Here is an 18,507-nt window from a genome sequence, read left to right as displayed (position 1 = left end):
ATTAGAAAGTAAAGTTTGTCCCAAATTCTAAGTTAAAAAATAAAAGAAGTCAAGCAAATATGGACTTCCATACTGATTCTAACAGATGATAACTACAGCTACAGATGCTAAATTAATTTTATCAATAATTATTTATTTGGTTGCTTTTCATTAGTTTCATGACAATCCTCTGTTGGCTTTAATCTCTGTACCTATAAAATAAAGCTGGGGACAGATTGACTATAAAATTTTTATGATTTAAAGAATTTCTTAAATGCAAGGTCAGCTGATTACTATAGTAAACATATACTACTACTATGGGTAAAGAAGAAATGATAAGAGAAATCAAAAAATACCTTAGAGCAAATGAAAATGGAAATGAAACATATCAAAATGTATGGGATCCCGCGAAGGCAGTTCTATAAGGGAAGTTCTTGGCAATAAATGCTTACCTCAAGAAACAAGAAATGTGTCAAATGAACAACCTATCTTTACACTTCAAGGAACAAGAAAAAGAAGAACAAAGCCCAAAGTTAACAGAAGGAAAGAAATAACAAAGATGAGAGCAGAAATAAATGAAATAGAGATTATAAAGGCAATAAAAATAATAAATGAAATTAAGAGCTGGCTTTTTGAAAAGATGAAATTGACAAAACTTTAGCTAGACTCACCAAGAAAAAGGGCTCAAATAAATAAATTCAGAAATGAAAAAGAATATGTTACAACTGATATCACAGAAATAATAAAAGACTATTATAAAAAAAATGCTAACACACTGAATAACCCAGAAAAAGTGGATAAATTAACAGAAACATATAACCTACCATGAGCCATGATGAAATAGAAAATCTGAACAGACCAATTACAAGTAAGGAGATAACCTTACTTGTATCAAAAACCTCCCAATAAACAAAAGTCCAGGACAGACAACTTCACTGGTGAATTCTACCAGTCAAAATAAATAAATAAATAAATAAATAAATAAAAAATTTTAAAATTGACATAATCTCACTCAAACTGTTTCAAAAAAATAAGAGAGGAGGGAACTCTTCCAAATTCATTTTATGAGGCCAGCTTTACCCTGACACTGAAACCAGGATAAGATGTCACAGAAAAAGAAAATTACAGACCAATATTTCTGTGAACACAGATGCAAAAATCCACAACAAAATATTAGCAAACCAAATTCAACAATACATTAAAAGGATCATACCTCATGATTAAGTGGTATTTATCCTAGAGATACAAGGATGGTTCAACAGGGCAAATTGGTCAATACACCACATTAACAAAATGAAGCTTATAAATCATATAATCACTTCAATAGATGCAGAAAAACATGTGACAAAATTCAACCTCTGTTTATGATTAAAAACTCTCAAAAAAATGGGCTTTAGCGACCATATCTCAAAATAATAAAGGCCATATATGACAAGTCCACAGCTAGAATCATACTTGGTGGTGAAAATCTGAATGCTTTTCCTCTAAGATCAGGAAATAAATAAGGATACCCACTAGTACCATTTTTATTTTATTTTTATTTTTATTTAACATAGTATCAAGAGTCCTGGCCAGAGGAGTTAGGCAAGAAAAATAAATAAAAGTCACCCAAATTGAAAAGAAGAAAGAAAGGAAAGAAGGAAGGAGGGAGGGAGGAAGGAAAGAAGAAAGAAGAAAGAAGAAAGCAGTCATTATTTGTAGGTGACTCATTATCTATATAGAAAACCCTAAAAACTCCATCAGAAAACTGTTAGAACAAATAAATTCAGTAAAGCTATAGGATACAACGTCAAAAATCTGTTGTATTACTGTACACTAATAAGACAAAATAATAATAATAATAATAGAGAAATTAAGAAAACATTCTGTTTAGGGGCCTGGGGTGGCTCACTTAAATGTCTCCCTTTGATTTCAGCTCAAGTCATGATCTCAGGGTTCTGAGATTGAGCCCATGTTGGGTTCTGTGCTGGGTATGAAGCCTGCTTAAGATTCTTGTTCTCTACTACGCAGCCATCAAAAATAATTAAATCTTGCCATTTGCAATGATGTGGATGGAACTAGAGGATGTTATGCTAAGCAAAATAAGTCAGTCAGAGAAAGACAATTATCATATGATCTCTCTGATATGAGGAATTTGAGAGAGGGGGCAGGAGGTCGTAGGGGGAAGGGAGGGGGAAAAATCAAGCAAGATGGGACCAAGGAGGGAGACAAACCATAAGAGACTCCTTATCCCAGGAAACAAACTGAGGGTTGCTGGGAGGTGCAGGGGTGAGGAGAAAGAGGGTGGTTGGGTTATGGACATTGGGGAGGGTATGTGCTATGGTTGAGTGCTGTGTATTGTGTAAGACTGATGATTCACAGACCTGTACCCCTGAAGCAAATAATACATTATATGTTTTAAAAAAAAAAAACATTCTTGTTCTCCCTATCTCTCTGCCCCTCCTCCACTCTAAAGAAGAAAGGAAGAAAGAAAGAAAGAAAGAAGGAAAGAAAGAAAGAAAGAAAGAAAGAAAGAAAGAAAGAAAGACAGACATCCTGTTTACAACTGCATCAAAAAAAAATTTTTTTTAACACCTAGGAATATTTAACCAAAGAAGTGAAAGACCTATAACTAAACACTTAAATACTTTTATGAAAGATGCAGATGAAGAAACACCAAATAAATGGAAAAATATTCCATGCTCATGGATTGAAAGAATTAATATTGTTAACATGTTCATATTACCCAAAGCAACCTACAGAATCAATGCAATCACTATCAAAATTCCAATGGCAGTTCTCATAAAAATAGAATAAACAGTCCTAAGATTTATATGGAACCATAAAAGACTCCAAATAACCAAAGCAATCTCAAAAAAGAACAAAGCTGGAGGCATCATATGCCTTGATTTCACACTATATAACAAAGCTATACGAACAAGAACAGTGTGGTATTATACCAATACGCTGATCACATACACTGCTCAATGTAACTGAATAGGGAGCCTAGAAATAAACTCATACATTTATAGTCAATTTATGATAAAGGAGCCAAGAACACACAATGAGAAAAGGACAGTCTTTTCAAAAAATGGTGTTGGGAACTGTACCATCACATCCAAAAGAATGAAACTAGACCATTATTCACTCCATACACAAAAATTAACTCAAGATAGATTAAAAACTCAAATGTAAGGCTTGAAACCATAAAATGTCCAGATGAAAACATAGGCAGTAAGGTCTCTGACATCAGTCTTGGCAATAATTTTTTTAATCTGACATCAAAAGCAAAAACAATACAAGCAAAAATAGACAAGTGGGATTATATCAATCTAAAAAGTTTCTGCATAGGAAAGAAAACCTTTAAGAGAAGGAAAAGGAAACCTACTGAATGGAAGAAATATTTGCAAATCATATACTTGATAAGGGGTTAATATCCAAAATATATAAAGAATTCATACAACTCACTAACAAAAAAATCTGATTAAAAAAATGGGCAGAGGATCTAAACAAACATTTTGCAAAAAAGACATACAGATGGCCAACAGGTGCACAAATACATACTCTGCCTTATTAATCACCAGGGAACTGCAAATCGAAACCTCATACCTGTTAGAATGGTTATTACCAAAAAGACTAGAAATAGCAAGTTTTGGCAAGACTATGGAGAAAAGGGAACCCTACAATAGTGTTGGTGGGAAGGTAAATTGGTGTAGCCACTATGGAAAATAGTATGACTTTCCTTAAAAAACTAAAAATATAACTCTACATGATCCAGCAATTCTACTTCTGGATTTTTGTTTAAAAAAATGAGAACACTAATTTAAAAAGATAAATATACCTAATGTTCATGTAGCATCGTTTATAATAGCCAAGATATCAAAATAACCTAAGTCTCCAACAATGAATGAAAGGATAAAGAAAATGTGGTATGTAAATATAAATATAATATATGTGTGGTGTGTGCATATAAATGGGAGTATGTATATGAAATATTATTCAGCCATGAAAAGGATGAAATCTTGCTATTTACAAAAACATGGATGGCTCTTGAGGGTATTGTGCTAACTGAAAGAAGTCAGACAGACAAAGACTGATATCATATGATCTCTCTGGTATGGAATATATTTATTATATATATTATATATTATATACTATAATATGTTAACATATATAACATTATATAATATACTAAATATAAACATATAACTTCCAACTATATCAAAATCAAAGGAAATGAGGAAATGTGTATCATCAAAAAAAAAATTAAGTTGTCTAGTGCTTCTTGACTAAAATAACAGTGCCCTATCCTTGGGCACCATCAGAATTTTAAAGGCCCTTAGACCTGAAAAGATGAAGATGCCCATCCCCACCATGTAACACAGAATAAAAACAAAACAGGAAATCACAAATAGTATAAGGAAGTGTCATAAAGACACATGCATCTGTTCTTATAGAATGACTGAATGGCATCTACATTCATGTTAACAGCAGGGAACAGATTTCACAGAGCTTCTACCTCCAAAGGGGCTGGAATGTTTGCTCTCACTTCCCAAGCTGTTGGGAAGGAGATGGTAGCCATGTCTATGGGTTGCCCATCTCCCACTGGAAAACTACTGGTGATAAGAAAGTGTGCTCCCTCGAAGTGATCTTTTCCCAAAGTTTAACTTCCCTTTGTTATAACAATACAAGCAGCAAAGTGATTTGATTCTCTCGTTGTTTATGGTAGTAAATTGAATTTTCCCATGAATGCATTGTGTCTTTTTGAGATACTGAATCTGAAAAGTCAGAGATTTCACATTTCAGCCAAAGCTAGAAGACAAAGATGAAAAAAGCCTCTAAAAAATAAATTATGCTCTAACTGCCTCTCTGCCTGCCTCTCTGTCTGCCTCTGCTCGCTCTCTCTCCCTCTCTCTCTGACAAATAAATAAATAAAATCTTAAAAAAAAAAAAAAAGATTAAAATCCCAAACGTGCTTACATTCAAGAAAAGAACTTTTTTTCTTTCTTTTCTTTTCTTTTTTTTTCTTGAGAGAGAGAGTGAGAAGGAGAGCATAAACACAAGCAGGGGAAGGGCAGAGGGAGAGGACCAAAGTAGGTCCACCTCAACCCGGAGCCGGATGAGGGACTTGATCTCATGACTGAGATCATGACCTGAGCCAAAATCAAGACTCAGACACTTAACCGACTGAGCCAGCCAGGTGCCCCATGAAAGAGCTTTTAATAGTATGTATAATTTATTCCAATTGACTACAAAACAAAAACCTTAATAAGTTCTGATTTTTTACATTTCAAATTAGAAGCCATTCTACATTTCTAGTGGCTTGATTTATCTCAAGTTACTACAGAACAAACTCTCAACTTTCATCAAATGGGATTCCTTAACAATCTTTATGTTTAAGTCCATAACACAATGATACGCAACATATGTTAAAATGGTGGCATGCTTCTGAATCATCAAAGAAAATTCTATATTTCTTCCATTTAATTTTGAAATTATATGTTTTATTATTTTCTAACTAAAAAACTGGTAATTGATGCACCATGTACGCATATACAATATTCAACTAATCATAATATGATCTACAACATCCCAATTTTAAGACAGTGTTCTCAAAAAGGATTGATTTCCAAGGAAAATTTAAAAAGGAAAAAAAATAGGATTCTACCTTGATTATTTCTGTTTGTCATATTATATGCAAACAGATGAATTAAGAGATGCTATGCTGAATGTAGCAAAAGAAAAATTGAACCAACCTTCTTGACAAATATTGAAAAATCAAATTCTGGCATTTTACAACTATTCAACAATTATTCATTCAGCCTAAGCAGAGAACATTTTTAAGTGAGTGTAATTCTGTACATGTTCAGAAGTACATTTCAAACAATAACAGCTTTATTAATTTAAAATGCAAAGAACATATCCCTGGTTTTAGTTTGACTGACTTACATCACTGATCAACTCCTTTTCTATTAACTACCCTCCCCTACCCCATTCTTTCTAAAATGAGTGAGGAAGCTTTTAAAAAATGTTTGAACACAATTCATTTTGGGTTATTATTTTACACAGGGAAACTATTACCCAAGTAAAAAGAAGAAATCTTAGTAAAGTTAAAAGGATAACCTATTGAAATTTTCCCAACTTCGGGAAATTTTTGCCTTTTTTAAAAGATTTTTTTTTAAAGGGTTTTATTTATTTATTTGACAGAGAGAGAGAGAGAGAGGAAGTACAAGCAGGGGGAGCGGCAGGGAGAAAAGAGAAGCAGACTCCCAGACTCCCACTGAACAGAGAGCCCAACATGGGGCTCGACCCCAGGACCCTGGGATCATGATCTGAGCCAAAGGCAGACGCTTAACCGACTGAGCCACCCAGGTGCCCCTCAACTTCAGAAGACTTCTGACAAAACTTATTACATTCAAAATAGTCTTTTTTATTCTACTCTCCCACCAACACACAAAAAAAAGTAATAAAGTTAACTGAAAATTATATTTAAAATTGCTGTTTTCTGCATGTTTTGTTATCAATCTGTATGAATTTTTAATGATTTTGATCAAAGTAGAGAGAAATCAAGTTAGCATACATTTTTCAATCTAACTTAAAACTCTGAATCTTTGAAGTATCGGTACTTTTGCCGAACAAAAGTACCGGTTCTTACTCCGTAAAAAAGTAAGGTTCTTACTCCATAAGAGTAAGTTAATATGTATTTGAAAAATACAGTTTTTTAAAGATAAAAATAAAGAGCAAAATACAGGCAACACTCAGAAAGAAAAACTACATTGCCTTGACTTTGCATCTTTACTTGCATATTTACATACAGTATCTTTCTAACCCCATTTTCAAATTAAAGACTGGCCTGACATATTTTCTTACAGTTTGGGGTTCTTTAGACAGTTTAACCTCACAATAGCAAAACCCTATGACAAGGCAGGTCAAGTAACTAAGGACCTAAAACTAAGTCTACCTGAGAAAACTTTTATTATCACCTTTCAAAGACATTTTGTTTATTTTCAATGAAAATAACCAGATCAGATTATTTTGGGAAGTAGAGGGCATGTGTGGTGAGTTTGGATTTTTGCGTTCATTTTGCTTTGTTTCTGTTGGTTTATTCTTAGAGCGCTCTTTTACCCAAGTTACAGGTACAAATGAGATTCTCCTGATAACGAAATATTAGAAATCCTTCTTTGCACACGTTTTATGTCATGAGGAAAAAAACCACAAAGTACTCCTGAATCAATAGGTTTAGAAGCAACAAAACTCTGAAGACAGCCAAGTTATAAAAGCTCATTTTCAGATCTGGAACAACTTCTGAACATACAGAGAGTATTCAACATGCATTATACTGAAGGAAAAGTCCCACTTTCATTATTTCCTGATTCTTGGAATCCAATAAAAACTTTATGGAACAAAAACTCTTTGGCAAAGAATCCTTCACTGAACGCATAACCAACCACCTCCACAACCTTCCTTTTAAAGTAATGAGAGTTGATAAACTATAATAAGAGTAGGGAAATTTTTACTTTTTCTTGTGCGTTTTGAAAGAATGATGAAGTGGTTTTTTGGCTTTTTAAGCCTTGGGGACTTTCAGCACCTGGACAATGCACGTTCACTTTTCAAAAAAACACCAACAAAAATGAAAATGGTGGCGGTTAGGTAAATATCAATGACGCCCATATACAAGTATTTGCCCCTGTGAAGGGCCTACACAGAATCACATCCCGTCCTGATCATACCAGTCTGCCAGAGAAAAACAGGCAGCTGACCAACCATGGGGTGTTTATCTATACAGTGGTACCTTTGTTCTCCAACAATGTTAGATTGCAAACGTCTTGGAGCATATATTTACCTGGAGGATTCTTGGCAGGATCATTGTGGCTTGGACTTCCTGATTGTCCAGAATCTATAAAGAAATCACAGAAAATGTTTTCTTTTTAATTTGTTTTGAACAAATTTCACAATCCTCAGGAGGACTTAAAAAAAAAAAATTAAGATGCAACAATGAAGCTGAGTGTGTTTCAATAAAGTATACTTTCCCAAGCCTTTCAGCAGCAACACTTTATTTATCAAGCTAGATGAATGTCCATCCATATTTCTGTGTCAAAAGGAAAAGAAAAAAGTAGAGATCTATCATAGTCTCAGAATGGAGCAAGGCTTTTTTGAAACAAAAGGTCTGGCTCCAAAGCCACGAAAGGCGGTTTGGAGGTGGGGCCTGTCAGAAGTAATATGAAATAAAGCAGATACATCCCCTAAAAATGCAATCCGAGTGTAATTAAACATGCTTTTAAGAACCTGAAAATGTTTTTATTCGAGGAGTGAAATACACAGAAACGAGAGTCCGTTTTTCCAGGATTTCACGTGCACACGCACATACCCGCTCCCATAATCTCCCAACCTACTGGATCCAGGCCCAGATTTGTCTCCATCCCATAATAGCAATCAATTTGCAAACACCAAGAAAAGCATAAATTACTAGGTAGAAACTAACATAGCTTTGTGGCGAGCAAACTGTTGGATCAATTTAATTTCCATCTGTGATAGACAGACTGCAGATAAGGAGAACAAGATCAATGTCGTCTCTCTGAATTTCCTAACGCACGTTCTTTTTCATTGATGCTTTCTGCAGAAAGCAGCAGAAAGGTTACACTACGGCTAAGCAACACTCCTTTCCCAGCTCATCTAACACTGCTATGTTTTGCTCCTTCCTCTTTCCTCTATGTCCCCTCCACACTTATCTGTGTCATTTGCCCTGTATGATTATACACTTCCTTGCAGGTTGCTTTCTCATCTTCTTTTATTGGTTCTAGTATTGAAGTTTTGTCTCCCCAACTAAATCGCATGCTCCCAAGCAGGGAAAGAGATCCTGTCTACTTCTTTTGTGTCCTCCCCGGTGTGCAGTGTGCCATGAATGCACTAGGCTTTCAGCAAACGCCGGGGGAATGGAAGGCTAAGATTCAGCAGGCTTCTCTGCCTGCCTAGAAAGGCAGTTTTGAACTTGATAGTGAATTTCAACAAAATGTGATCGGTGGCCACAGATAAGTCTCCTCCCTGAAATCTTGCCATGGCCTAAGCCAAGACAGGAATCCAGTCTCAGTGAAGCAGAAATATCTTAGGCTGGTCTTTTTCAGCAGGGTTATTAACTTCTTCCATGGAAGTGATTAGCATACTCCAACTGCTGCTTCCACTGTTAAATGCAAGGGGATCCTATGAGTCTCTTTCTGTACAGAGCTTGGTTTTTCATCTTTGCCTTTTGCCTCATGCCTGCTAAATAGAGTTAATGCTGAGATGGGAATTCTACCTCCTCATCCTATTTCCTTTGTCTTTTTTTTTTTTTCCTCCAGAATAGCTTTCATGAAACCTTCACAAATATATTTAGTGATTCCCACATTATCCTCCAACTGATTTCTGATTTCCCAAAACGGAAATAAAGAAAGTGGTAGGAGCTACTCTTGCAGCCTGTGTTCCAGTTCATGTCTCCTGTAAACAGTCCCACAGTTTGGTGTTCTCTAAAATGCTTGTCACCCATCTCTCGTGAATCTGCTTGCTTTTTTCTGGAATTGAGGCAAGACTTGGGGCTTTACAACTTAGAAGGTCAATCCTTCTCTTTCTACATTCCTATAAAAGATGGTATAACATTGGCCACTTTCCAGACATGGAGTCTGATGGTTACATAAAAATGATAAATGACATTATTTTGCTACAGCTTCAGCTATTTCTGCCTTGAGTTCCTCTGACAAATGTCCTTCAATACTGATACTACATTCCAATTTAATTTCTCAAGTCACTCTAACCTTTTGAGGAGTTCCTACTTATTATTATTATTATTATTAACATACCTACTGGACAGAGGGCTTCTTCATATTGTCTTTTTTCTTCTGAAGTTACCTCACATTTATGGAGATCTAGACATGCATCCCTCAAGGTGGCTAACTGCCACCTTCCTAATGACACAACACGAGGCAGGTTGAGCTTGTCCTCAGGGGACAGGGGTTGTAGATTCTCCGTGAGCCTCGCATGTTTACTTAAATCAGTTCCAAAAGGGCACCACAAAACTCCTTCCCAACATCTGGCTCCAGAACTTGGGTCAATTAAAGAATGAATGTCTCTTCTATTCTGAAGAAAGTATTCAGCTAGAACAATAGCACCCCCTGTTACCACAACATCCCGTGGGGAAACCCTTGTCTTTTCGGCTGCACATTACCCCTTCCCCCATTCCCAACAAGTGCACACCAACTTCTTCATTTGAAAACAATATAATTACTAAAACAAAACACAACCAAACCACAAACATTTGAGGGAAAACTGAAGTAGACACTACATTTGAGTCACACACTTGCTTTTAATAAGAATTCTACTTTCTAAAACGATCGGGCATTTACCGGCACACAATGGCAGCTTTTCCCTCATATTCCCAAGTCTGCTTCTTTTCATAAAGTAAAAGAGCATATACGAGATCCCAAAACATAGAAGAGAGCCGCCTCAGGGAGGGGGCAAGTTCGCATTTACTTTTCAGACTGTAAATTCTAACACTATAATCTACTCTTAACTCTTATGGCACCTTATACCGGTCACTCAATTCCAACTCGAAGTAACCAGCGAGTCATAGTTGGCAGAGAAACCAAAATGAACTGTTATTGTGGTTAACTTCAGAGAAGGAATTATTCGGACCACATCAAAAACCCAGGTCACATTACTCCATACCCAAAGGTTTTCTTCAACTACTTCCATCATTTGCTCAAGTCCTGTGTGTGGATCTGTGTGTACTTAATATGTTATCATAAATTCTAGCTCTGTTCCTCACTAGTAGGGGGATTTTGTGCACAATTACTTAACTCTTAGAGCCTTGTGGTCTTGATATTTACAACTGTAATACTGTCTACCTTGTAGAATTGTTGCAAAGCTTTTATTATGTCAACCATCATGCACTGGTCAGACGCATCTGATACAACCAGTAAATCAACGATATCAAACACAGAGGTCACATTCAAAGAATGATTAGTGTGTTTAATGGGCTAACTCTCAGGAAGAAAGGGAGAAAGGGGATATGACTAAATTCTGCCCATCCCAGGCAAATGATTTGTGGACGGGGCACCTGGGTGGCTCAGTCGGTGAGTATGTGCCTTAGGTTCAGGTTGTGAACCCCCTTAGGTTCAGTCTGTTAGGGTCCTGGAATCGAGCCCCATATCGGGCTCCCTGCTGAGTGGGGACCCTGCTTCTCCCTCTCCTTCTGCAGCTCTCCCTGCTTGTGCTCCCTCTCTCTGTGTCAAGTAAATAAATAAAATCTTTTTAAAAAATATTTTAGGGCACCTGGGTGGCTCAGTGGGTTGAAGCCTCTGCCTTCAGCTCAGGTTGTGATCCCAGGGTCCTGGGATGGAGCCCTACGTCGGGCTCTCTGCTCAGCGGGAAGCCTGCTTCCCCCACCCCTGCTCTCTCTGCCTGCCTCTCTGCCTGCTTGTCATCTCTGTCAAATAAATAAATAAAATCTTTTTAAAAAAATTTTTAAATATTTAAAAAAATAGCCAGATTTTTGGTAAATAGCCAGAACATGAAGGAGACACTTGAAGGATATACACTTCAAGGAGTGTGTGTCTGCGGAGAATTCCTACGTAAAAGCTGTAGGCGCCCTCTCCCCTCAAGGGAGAAAGCTCTGCCACTGCAAGGCTCTCATGAGCTCTCCTGCTCAAAAGGCAGCAGATACCAGCCATCTGATGGGGATTACCTTCCAGAAGACTGAAGTCTTTGAAGAACAAGGCTGGTAAGAAGGGGGGTTGTGAGTTGCCCAGCACATTGGGTCTTGAGTCTAGAACAATCTGGATGTAGTGGAGAGGAGGACAGGGGACCAGAACTTAAAGGCAGCTCACCTAAACCAGTCCTCCATCATTCCCTCCACATTTTATTTTCTCTTCCTTGATCCCAGTCTACATCTTCTACATTTCTGACTTCATTGGACATAATGCAGAGCTGAAATAGTTTGCATTATGTACTTAAAAAATATCTTCTGATCCATTCTTTATGTTTTAATAGTGTGAAATAAACATATATGTCTTCTTCTTGGAAAAAAATAGTGAAGCCATTTCTAAGTTACTAACTTTTTTTTTTTTAAGATTTTATTTATTTATTTGAGAGAGAGACAGTGAGAGAGAGCATGAGAGGCGAGAAGGTCAGAGGGAGAAGCAGACTTCCCATGGAGCTGGGAGCCCGATGTGGGACTCCATCCCGGGACTCTGGGACGGTGACCTGAGCCGAAGGCAGTTGCTCAACCAACTGAGCCACCCAGGTGCCCTAAGTTACTACTTTTTAAACTCAATCTATTCCTCCTACCCCAGGAATAAGAAAAGGTTCTCATCCCCACATGACCCTTACCAACTTTTCTTCAATCCCTTTGTGTACTCCCTTTTAGAAAGTAGCCAGCCTTTTATGGCTCTTCTAATAACTGAACTTTTAAACTTTACCCAAAGAATGGCCAGCCAGCTTCCCTCCTAACCCAGTTTTATGAAAGACCCTGGATATTTAAGTGACCGAAATGGCTTGTCCAAAGTTACATGGCAACTATTAAAACATATGTTCTCTACATGGGCCACCCATTCAGACACACTGCCTCTTGAGAGGTTATGATGCAATCTTAAAATCACGTACAGCCAAGTGATCTTTCAGTAGATTAAATGTTTCTGGGAACTTGACCTTCCTCTAACTTCCCTCCTCCTTCCTACCATTTACCAATACGTTCAAAACCTTTTTCATACATTTTAAAAGCCCACAGCTATTCTTTCATTCTATGTTGGAAACAATTATTATTAAAATCTGTACAGCTATCAACGCTTTCAAAAGAGGACACCTCTGAATTAAATTCAGCCTGGATTCTCTCTGCTAAACAAAAAGAAGTCTAATGTTTTACTAATTAATGATCTAGTGAAAGTCCAATAAAATGTTTGTTAAATAGGCAAGATAATAAACAAATAATAACCACTTAAATGTTTGTTAATGAGTACTAACTTTCTGAGGTAGGTGAACTCAGTTATCTGATGGGGGCAGACCATCAAAACTGAAAGTCTTTTGAAGGTCACTACTGTGAATCACTACTGATGTGAATCAGTAAGATTCATGGAATCCCTTGTATAGCCCAATGGCTGATGTTTGGGACCATAATAAGTTCTCAATAAGTTCTTATTAAATTTCCAATTCATGTATAATAATGACCTTTAACATACTGTTTTAAGAAGGAGAATATACACTCTATGCCTTCTAGAGCTCAGAGGCTGCCCAAAGAGAAATAAATGTATAAATAAAATATTATACATGGTGACAGGTGTTATTAATGAGTATGTATCAAGATCAGCAAGCAGTTTGTTCTTCCTAGGAAGGATGAGTTAGGGTGTTTTATAGATGGTACCAAAGGGAAGGGACCTTAGGGTCTTGAGGAATGAACAGATCTCATATTATGGTGGTAGATATAATTCTACTCTGCTACCAAGGAGATCTTTTTGAAACTTCAAACTGATGAAGCTACTTCACCACTAAGACCCTGACATGTATTCCAAGTACCCAAGGGAAAATCTCCAAATTTTTCAGTATGCCATTCCGGACCTCCAGTCTTTACAACTCCCAGATCCTTCTGGCTCCCCATATGTCACTTACACCTGATACCTCCAAGTCTTTGCACATTCTGTCCCCTTTTTTTCCTCCCCGAAGTCCTCCACGTTGAAGTTATCCTTATTTTAAATTCTGAAATACATGAAAGCAGGATGCTGACCTATTTATTAGCCCTACAGCCCTAATCTTTGATATACTGCCTGACATTCCGTTGAGTAAACTAAATGAGTAGGGAACAAGCGGTCTCTAAAAGTACAGAAGTGTACAAAGAAGAAGGACTAGGCATGCCCCTCAGGGCAGAAACATGCATTAGAAGCCAAACAGACACACCTTTTGTGGGGGGGCAGGGCGGGGCGGGGGAGGGTTTGGGAAGGTCAGGTGTATGAGTCCTGGCCTGATGTTCAGGCTCAGTTCTGCCTCCCTTACCTCCAGAAGGAATACTTGGAAATGGGAGGGGGTAGATAAGAGAGACTATTTTGATTGAGAAATTAACTTTGGGGTCTCTCCTCCAAAAGGAAAAAGTGTCTGTTGAGGGTCCAGAAACAGGCCCCCAGTTTGCAAGCAGGAGGCCAAGAAGTTTTTAATGGCCTTTATACATAAGTGTCTTTCTACTCCTAGATGAAACCTATTTCAGGAATTCAGTTCATGTTCTGGCACCATGACTGGAGTATCAACAGAAAAATTAAATTTGAGAGGCATGATTTTAATTTACAGTCATGTCAATGCAAAGAAGGGACTGAAGAAGGTAATTTTCAGGTCCCTTCTAGCCCTAAAATTCTATGATTCTGTAACAATATGGCTTTTATATCAAGGGATATCAGAAGAGTAAATGAAACCCACACTGTAACCTGTTAACCTACAGATAGCCTCTCGCAAGAACTAAAATTAGTCATCATGTGATAAAGAGCCCCTTTGTCATATTCTTTTGCTTTAAGCAGGTAAAGAAATAGCCCATTGTCAACTGAAGAATACCATGAGATTTTTTTTTTAAGACTTGGAATGGCCCCCTTCTTTCTCTCCTAAACATTAATTACCAACATATTAAAATAGTATAATTTTACAAATTAAATATATAGCATGCCAGAAAGAATCACTTAAGAAAGAGAAAAGTCAGATGTAAGGACCAAGCAAAACCCTGAGGGAAAGGAGGCAGATGAATGCATTTTATAATAGGGACACACAAAAACAAGACAAATGATGCATCCTTTTAAAGGGGAAGGGGAGAAAACTCTAAGTTTTCTAAGTTTCCTAGGGCAAGTTTCTCTCACCCTCTCTCATTGCCCTCTGCTCAAGTCTTGTGGCTCACTCTTGGCTGTTTACTTTCCCAGTGACTGCTTCCTCGGGATTTACAGAGACTTGGCTTCACGGAATTGCAATTCTGATTACATAATTCGCCATAGTTTTCTCCGGCACGGTTAAAACATTACACGGCTTCAGGTTTAATGGAGAACTGCTTCATCAACTGGGGTGACACAAAACTATAGCTTCACAATATTTTCTTTCTCCTCTATTAAATATTTATTAGAATAACATGCACACAAAAAGAACACAGGAAAACCAAGGGCTTTCCTTGTCTCTCGCAAGCACGTCGATATGCAGGGAAATGCCTGCCTGCTAGCTTCTGTCCCTCTCTCTTCTCAACAGGACATTCCTTTACATGGCACCCACTCCGTTGCAAAACTTGTTTAACCAACTGCCCATGGAAACCATGAACTCTGTCACTTTGTTAATGGAGTCCTTGATACATTTTTATTGAATCGGTGCTCCCTTCCCTAAACTCAGGTCTGAGTACTGAGTACGAAAAGAAATCAAATCTCCCTGAATACGTTTGGCAGAAGCAAAATACTTTTCAGGAAACATGGCTTCCTATGTATCCTTAATCGTGCTCTTTAACCTATATGATTTCCCATCTAAAGGCCCGTACCTTCAGATCCTCCTTTTCATTGGCTAATACAGATTTTTAAGTATCTGTTGAATACAACAGAACTCAGAGTTTTAAAAGAGGTTGCTATATTAAGGGTCCTTCCAGATAAATTAGCTTAACCAAAGAAAATATAAAACAAGAGCACAGACATGTCAAATATAAAAAAAAGCACAGACATGTCATCTAGCCTCTATTTCTTATTCCTACACATTCCACTAGTTCTATTTTTAAACTTTGTTTTAAAGAGCTACTTTTTTTGGTTTAACAGGGTGATTAGGTTCAAAGCATCGTATCTCAAGGATTAAAATAAGGATTTATTTGGGCTCAAGACCAAAATTTGTCCACAAGGAATTAGCCGAAAGACAGAGGCCACTGAAATTTAAGGGGGGAAAAAAAATCTCGTATCCATATGAGAGCAAATTAAACCTGTTCACGGGGGGGGACTATTGACTAGGGCAGATACGAACACCCCTGCACAAAAAGTGTTAAATCTGCCAATATCTCTGACCAGAGGTTTGTACCGGCTCATTAACTAGCACCAAAACCTCACGACTGAAAGCAGGGATAATCGTATCTGACCTTGCCGGCCTAAGATTAAGTTCAATGACTCTTTACTGATCCAGGGATTGAGTGAACCAAAGGTCACAGCCAGGATCATCTGCACTTCTTGCTTTCTAAGCCTTTACCCTATAGAACGCACAGACACCATACAGATCATTGTCAAGATTGCAAAGTTCCTACAGTGTGTTTTCAATTAAGTAAATAAAATGTGGTAATTAAATCAAGATTGCGTAATATGTTTTTGATTTGTAATCTCATTTAAATTAATTAACTGACTCAATCCTTGTTTAGTTTTTAAACTGGCCTAGTTAGGGAAAGAGTCCCTGGGAGCAAATCCAGTTTTCTATCTTTAAAAACAAGGCAAAGCAATCTGGCATCCTTAAAAAAATTTTTAATGCACCCGGAAAATATATAAATACAGAGGCAAGGGTGTTGGTGTAGTGGAGGGAGGAGTTTTATGGCATGATTGTGACTAAAAAAAACAGTTCTTGCACTAGAGAGAAATAAACCAAGACATTATTTATTCAAAACATTTCTTTTCCAATTTTATGAAGATTGCATGTTTGTTGGAAGCAAAACATCTCCAGCTGTATTTTAAGTTTCTGAAGAGAGTTGCAAGATTTATAATCTTTCATAAATGCTGCCCATATCTCATAATATTAGATGAACACGCCACTACGTACTTTAAGGAACAATTGGCCAATACGTTTTGCCATATGAAAACAATGAAGTACTTTCCAAAGCCCAGCCAGATCCAGTAGGAAAAGATGAGATGAATGTTCTGTCTTTCCCATCTGGGAGACATTGTGGATTTCAGCTATTCTATGTAATATACTTTTTTTTTTTCTTGGAAACCAAGAAACCTGCATTTTATAGTAAGGTATGTAGTGCAAAGAGAATGTTGGTGAAATATGAATCTGAAAATGAAAACCAGAATGTCATCAGACTCAAGAACATAATTATGGAGGCAAATTGAAAAAAAAAATCATTGCAAAATTTCAATATAAACCAAATGCAATGTTTATGATCATATTAGTCTTAGATTGCCTCTTAAAAGGAAAGCACGGAAAAAATAAATGCTCTCATACCTCCAAAGCCCCAAAGAGCACTTGTCATGCTCACTGACACAGTGACTTACTTATTTTATTTTGTCCTGGGGTCCCCATGGATTAGTCTAAATCCCACACATGCCACAGTCCTGTGGACACATGGCCCCTTTGTGCTATGACGTTCCATATACTTCTCCAAAACTTACTATCATATTGTATATCCAGATCAAAACCAGATACAAGACTTTCTAATATTTCGCCGGCAATTTTTCTTCTCAGGGAGCAGGCTGTGTTTTCTCCAAACTGTCTGGAAAGTCAGAACGCCTGGGTCCCATTCAGTAACTACCAACCACTTGTACTCTGACCCTGAGCAAACCCCTCTTACCTCAGTTTTCACGTTGCCTGGTCATTTAAAACTGGACAAGAAAAAGGTACAAGTTTTCAGCCTTAGTTCATTTACAACAGAAATAAGAGGGGGGAAAAATAACTTCACATAACAGTGAAAATATGCACAGGTATTTATGGAGAAAGGCTAATGTATTTTTTTTGAAATATACTTTGTGGTCTAATTTCCCACTTACACTCCTCCCTCCACCAAAAACCCACCTAACTGGCCCTCCTCTGTTTTCACTCCACATTTCCCTTTGAAAACTCTAACAGCACTGGAAATTAAAGGGCTAGGTTAGCTTCCAGCCCATTTGTTATGTTATAAAATTCATGGGGTCAAGATAAATGGAAATTATTATTACTATTTTTAAATTTGAGAGAGAAAGAACATGAGTAGGCAGGGAGGGGCAGAGGCAGAAGGAGAAACAGATGCCCCTCTGAGCAGGGAGCCTGACAATGCGGGACTTGATCCCAGGATCCTGGGATCATGACCTGAGCAGAAGGCAGATGCTTAACCGACTGAGCCACCCACGTGCCCAAGATACATGGCAGTCTTATTCATCACTTAGCATAATCCCTGGCATATTAGTTAGGTGCTCAAAAAATATTTGTTGAATAAATGACCACTCTTTTACAGTGGGCAAGACCTTGATGGCTGCTCTAACTTAAGCTATTTTTCATCTTCTTCAAATCACAATTAATTGCAATATGCCAATCATAACTATTACTTGTCTGATGATTGTCTACACATATTCTATTTTTAAAGAACCTCTCTACAAATACAAATTTAGCAACTGATTCAGTCACAAACTGAAAAGTCGCATTCTTATTTGAAAAGTGCTCATTTGATCATAGGCATGAGTTCCTAAAAAGAAATTTTTTACTTGGCTAGACTTCTCCATTATGCCAGGTGAAAGGATACTTTGCCAAATCATTAAAATATTTACATTTAAATCATCATATGAGCTTACAGGAAAGAAACTGAATGGGTTTTTTATATACCTGATTGGTTATATATGATGAATAACCAGACTTTGCCTTATT

The 18,507-nt window shown here is 37.2% G+C and overlaps 1 protein-coding gene across 6 annotated transcripts in view; it reads right to left on the bottom strand.

Moving 5' to 3' along the window:
• NFIB (nuclear factor I B) overlaps positions 1 to 18,507 on the bottom strand; it is a 233,129-nt gene that overhangs the window by 93,873 nt on the left and 120,749 nt on the right. For all 6 annotated transcript variants that reach the window (XM_044265642.1, XM_044265641.1, XM_044265643.1 and 3 more), the window contains exon 3: positions 7,802 to 7,855. In XM_044265642.1, coding sequence (XP_044121577.1) covers positions 7,802 to 7,855 — 54 coding nt within the window. The remainder of the gene's footprint in view (positions 1 to 7,801; positions 7,856 to 18,507) is intronic.

The sequence above is a fragment of the Neovison vison genome, chromosome 9 (assembly GCF_020171115.1).
Source record: "Neovison vison isolate M4711 chromosome 9, ASM_NN_V1, whole genome shotgun sequence".
In the NCBI taxonomy this organism is placed as follows: domain Eukaryota; kingdom Metazoa; phylum Chordata; class Mammalia; order Carnivora; family Mustelidae; genus Neogale; species Neogale vison.
The sequence above is the reverse complement of the archived record's forward strand: the minus strand, read 5'-3'. Positions and strand labels throughout refer to the sequence as shown.